This window comes from Sycon ciliatum, chromosome 11 (assembly GCF_964019385.1).
Source record: "Sycon ciliatum chromosome 11, ocSycCili1.1, whole genome shotgun sequence".
Lineage (NCBI taxonomy): Eukaryota > Metazoa > Porifera > Calcarea > Leucosolenida > Sycettidae > Sycon > Sycon ciliatum.
The window spans coordinates 8,426,127-8,432,190 of record NC_088653.1 but is presented as its reverse complement, the minus strand read 5'-3'; the positions used below and the strand labels follow the sequence as shown (position 1 = coordinate 8,432,190).

General features: G+C 41.5%; 1 protein-coding gene across 1 annotated transcript; it reads right to left on the bottom strand.

The window, feature by feature from the left end:
• Positions 1–1,733: 1,733 nt before the first annotated feature.
• LOC135827479 (uncharacterized protein DDB_G0271670-like) lies at positions 1,734–2,666 on the bottom strand (the record flags this gene model as incomplete). The annotated part of the gene is made up of 1 exon (XM_065339972.1): positions 1,734–2,666. A coding segment is annotated over one exon (933 nt), but the record flags the coding sequence as incomplete, so codon positions are not given.
• Between the last annotated feature and the right edge of the window lie 3,398 nt (positions 2,667–6,064).

Here is a 6,064-nt window from a genome sequence, read left to right as displayed (position 1 = left end):
TACTACTACTACTACTACTACTACTACTACTACTACTACTACTACTACTACTACTACTACTACTACTACTACTACTACTACTACTACTACTACTACTACTACTACTACTACTACTACTACTACTACTACTACTACTACTACTACTACTACTACTACTACTACTACTACTACTACTACTACTACTACTACTACTACTACTACTACTACTACTACTACTACTACTACTACTACTACTACTACTACTACTACTACTACTACTACTACTACTACTACTACTACTACTACTACTACTACTACTACTACTACTACTACTACTACTACTACTACTACTACTACTACTACTACTACTACTACTACTACTACTACTACTACTACTACTACTACTACTACTACTACTACTACTACTACTACTACTACTACTACTACTACTACTACTACTACTACTACTACTACTACTACTACTACTACTACTACTACTACTACTACTACTACTACTACTACTACTACTACTACTACTACTACTACTACTACTACTACTACTACTACTACTACTACTACTACTACTACTACTACTACTACTACTACTACTACTACTACTACTACTACTACTACTACTACTACTACTACTACTACTACTACTACTACTACTACTACTACTACTACTACTACTACTACTACTACTACTACTACTACTACTACTACTACTACTACTACTACTACTACTACTACTACTACTACTACTACTACTACTACTACTACTACTACTACTACTACTACTACTACTACTACTACTACTACTACTACTACTACTACTACTACTACTACTACTACTACTACTACTACTACTACTACTACTACTACTACTACTACTACTACTACTACTACTACTACTACTACTACTACTACTACTACTACTACTACTACTACTACTACTACTACTACTACTACTACTACTACTACTACTACTACTACTACTACTACTACTACTACTACTACTACTACTACTACTACTACTACTACTACTACTACTACTACTACTACTACTACTACTACTACTACTACTACTACTACTACTACTACTACTGCTACTGCTACTACTACTACTACTACTACTACTACTACTACTACTACTACTACTACTACTACTACTACTACTACTACTACTACTACTACTACTACTACTACTACTACTACTACTACTACTACTACTACTACTACTACTACTACTACTACTACTACTACTACTACTACTACTACTACTACTACTACTACTACTACTACTACTACTACTACTACTACTACTACTACTACTACTACTACTACTACTACTACTACTGCGCGGAGGCCTTCGGTTAATTTCAATATCTTCCTTTTTGGCCGGCTTTCCAAGTTGCGCTATTGTGAATAATGATCTGCTTTGATAGTAGTGACTGCTAATAATTGCCTGGATTTGACTCGAGTTTGGATTTTTCTTCCATCATCTTTCCGATCATATAATCATGGATTTTCAATAAAGTTCTTTGACTACTACTACTACTACTACTACTACTACTACTACTACTACTACTACTACTACTACTACTACTACTACTACTACTACTACTACTACTACTACTACTACTACTACTACTACTACTACTACTACTACTACTACTACTACTACTACTACTACTACTACTACTACTACTACTACTACTACTACTACTACTACTACTACTACTACTACTACTACTACTACTACTACTACTACTACTACTACTACTACTACTACTACTACTACTACTACTACTACTACTACTACTACTACTACTACTACTACTACTACTACTACTACTACTACTACTACTACTACTACTACTACTACTACTACTACTACTACTACTACTACTACTACTACTACTACTACTACTACTACTACTACTACTACTACTACTACTACTACTACTACTACTACTACTACTACTACTACTACTACTACTACTACTACTACTACTACTACTACTACTACTACTACTACTACTACTACTACTACTACTACTACTACTACTACTACTACTACTACTACTACTACTACTACTACTACTACTACTACTACTACTACTACTACTACTACTACTACTACTACTACTACTACTACTACTACTACTACTACTACTACTACTACTACTACTACTACTACTACTACTACTACTACTACTACTACTACTACTACTACTACTACTACTACTACTACTACTACTACTACTACTACTACTACTACTACTACTACTACTACTACTACTACTACTACTACTACTACTACTACTACTACTACTACTACTACTACTACTACTACTACTACTACTACTACTACTACTACTACTACTACTACTACTACTACTACTACTACTACTACTACTACTACTACTACTACTACTACTACTACTACTACTACTACTACTACTACTACTACTACTACTACTACTACTACTACTACTACTACTACTACTACTACTACTACTACTACTACTACTACTACTACTACTACTACTACTACTACTACTACTACTACTACTACTACTACTACTACTACTACTACTACTACTACTACTACTACTACTACTACTACTACTACTACTACTACTACTACTACTACTACTACTACTACTACTACTACTACTACTACTACTACTACTACTACTACTACTACTACTACTACTACTACTACTACTACTACTACTACTACTACTACTACTACTACTAAAGACAGCCTGCAGCGCACATATGCAACATGGTGTGCATAGGGCATGCTGGAATCAGCCCTGGCAAGCAAGCCGCAGAGGCGCTTAACCTTTCGCATTAAGGGGAGGCAACACCAGAAGCTGACAACACCAGCCAAAAAAGGCCAGGTTCGCCCCTTGTAAATTGTTCTGACGATGGGTGACTGGCCCGAAAGGTCATAATTTTTTTTGACATCACAATGCAAGGAATTTTTCATCCCTCGAGATTTTGAATAGCATCTGAACAGAGAGGTTGTCAGTTGAAAACCCCTTTTCTTTATAACTTATTATACTCTAGAATCTATGAAAGCGCCTAGAATATAATTACATTGTAAACAAATTTATCATTTTAAAGAATAGAAAGTGAAATTGTTCGAATAGGCGACGTGGAGACAAGATCTTTATTAAAGCAATAAGCAGAATTCGCGAATGAGACTTTTTAATACTTACTGCATTTGAGTTGGAGATAAGAGAGAGGAGGCTGGGGATGGAGGAATGGAAACTTGACAACATGGGATATCGTCAGAGTTTGGCGGGTATAGCAAAAAGATTGAGTTGAAGTGTGTCTTGTTTGAGGTTTCGAATATGCATGTAAAGTTCAATCCTTGAACTTTGTTACTTATTTCGAGCACACACACACACCCAACGTGCGAAAGCATTCTATTTTGACTTCACTTGTTGGCTGCTCCCAGCTGTGCGCTGTCAGGACTGCGGGGTGGAGGCGGGCATACATGCTATGCAGGAGGCGTTTGCTCGAGAAGAGACTGATGGAATTCTGATGGCAGACGCGACAAATGCTTTCAATCGCCTGAATCGCAGTGTCTGCCTTCGGAATGTTCAACATCTTTGCCCGCCTCTGGCCACTGTTTCAATTAACACCTACAGCACACCTGCATGCCTATATGTCGACGGTGATTGCATCTTGTCGGAGGAGGGAACAACCCAGGGAGACCCTCTGGCAATGTACATGTATGCCGTTGGCATGATGCCTCTCGTGCACAAAGCTGAACAAGCCGGGACTATCCAGTCTTGGTTTGCAGATGATTCCGCAGCGGCGAGTGTGTTGCGTAGGCTCCGTCGTTGGTGGGACATCTTGGCAAGCGATGGCCCAGCTTATGGATATTTCCCAAATGCATCAAAATCGATTCTGGTAGTGAAGGAGCGTTGCTTTCGTGAGGCAGTTGAGCTGTTCAGCGACACCAGTGTCGTCATTACGTGTAATGGAGCTCGGTACCTGGGGGCAGCCATCGGCTCAGCTGACTTCAAGGAGAACTTTGTATCGACTAAGGTCCAGGAGTGGGCTGATGAGCTAACTCGATTGGCTGGTTTCGCTCGCTCGCAGCCCCAGGCAGCATATTATGCATATGTCTCGGGCTTGAGAAGTCGCTGGGCTTTCCTATGCCGCGTTCAGTCCATTTCTCCGTCCCAGTTCCAGCCATTTGAGGACCTGATAAGCACGACGCTTATACCAGCAATGACGGGTCGGCCACCGCCTGGCACAGTGTTGAGGGAAGTACTCGCAATGCCCTGTCGTTTGGGTGGCCGAGGCCTGGTCAGCCCGATGACTTTGTGCTCCCAGTATGAGTCGTCTGTCGCCATCACAGCATCTCTCTCCCGGCGTATCGTGGATCGTGTTTCTGATATTGGGAATTCTCTGATTGGCATCCAGCGGGAGAAGGCGAAGAGTAAGAAGGAACTACGTCATAGCCAGGCGGAGTCGGCACGGCATATCAGCAATGATGCGTCGGACGCCTTGCGACACATCATTGTCCTCGCCCGTGAACCTGGCGCCTCGAGTTGGCTGACTTGCCGTCCATTGAAAAAGTATGGCTTTTCACTGAGCAAAGCTGAGTTCATGGACGGCTTGTGCCTCCGTTATGATTGGATGCCTCCGAGGTTACCAACTCATTGCTCTTGTGGACGGGACAATGGTATTGACCATGCCTTGTCATGTCCCCTTGGTGGTTTACCATTATCCGCCATAATGAGATCCGGGATGCGACAGCCTCGCTCCTTCAAGAGACCTGTCACAATGACTCCATCGAGCCACTGCTGCAGCCACTCACTGGAGAGAGAATGAGATGTTTTTACTAAACGCCATGCGGTGCATACAGGTCTGCTATTGTGGAGGAGCATGCGCGGCTTGATGTAGCGGTCAGTGGTTTGTGGGGCAGTCGTTTTGAGCGTACTTTACTTGATATACGGGTTTTGAATCCTCATGCACGCTCAAATCGATCTGCAACACACACCACTGTCTATTGGCGCCATGAAAAAGAAAAGCGACGATGCTATGAAGAGAGAGTGAGAGAGGTGGAGCATGCGACGTTCATGCCTGTTGTGCTGTCGGCAAGTGGTGGCATGGGAAGAGCGGCGACATCACTCTATCGCCGAATCGCGTTTTTGAGAGCGGAAAGGAGGAAGGAGCAGTACTCCCACGTAATATCTTACATCAGATGTCGTCTTTCATTTGCCCTGTTGCGATCATGCATCATGTGTTTGCGGGGTTCACGGGGTCTTTTCCGTGAGTGATCGGTTCGGCGTCCAGAGTCTGCTGAGCTGGTTGTTGCTGAGGCCCACGTTGCTCGCATGTGAGAATCTATAAATTGCAGAAAATTATTTTTATTATAAATACTGGACAAGGATATTATGGAGTTGGCTTTATTTCACTCACGTTGTCATGACATGAGGTAAGAACCCCATCACCGGGCCAAAAGAGACCAAGGGTAATGAGAGAAAAAAATAGATAAATGGCCAACGCAATGCAGACCGAAGCAAAAAGGATTGTAAAAACCAAAGCAAAAATATTGAAAGCCGACGCAGAAACTGAGAGACGGACAGAAATAAGCAGAACGATGGAGGAGGCCAGGACATATTCGAATACAAAAAGATGGAGGAGGACAGGACATATTCGAACACAAAAAGAGTAATCACAAAAATGGACTACCAGTACAGGAATAGACCTGTAGAAATAGAGGAATTATTATTATTAGTCTTTATTCCACTCCAAATTGAAAATAAAAATAAAAATTGGAGGTATTACACTAACTCACCGGACTTATCATAGCCAAAGGTAAGCAGCGCGGAATAATATATGGAAAAAAGTAAGGTAGAGAGAGAGGAAGGGAGAAAGGCGCATGTACCATCACAGGCATTAAAGCTCAGAGGTATCATGGCAACAGGTATTGCAGAAAGGGGAGCATCAGAAGTTGGCGAAAAATTCAGGCCGGCAAAGCTCATCACTGGGCACAACTTCCAATGCGCACCCACAGAAAGATCAAATACGAATACCCACAGAAATACCACAG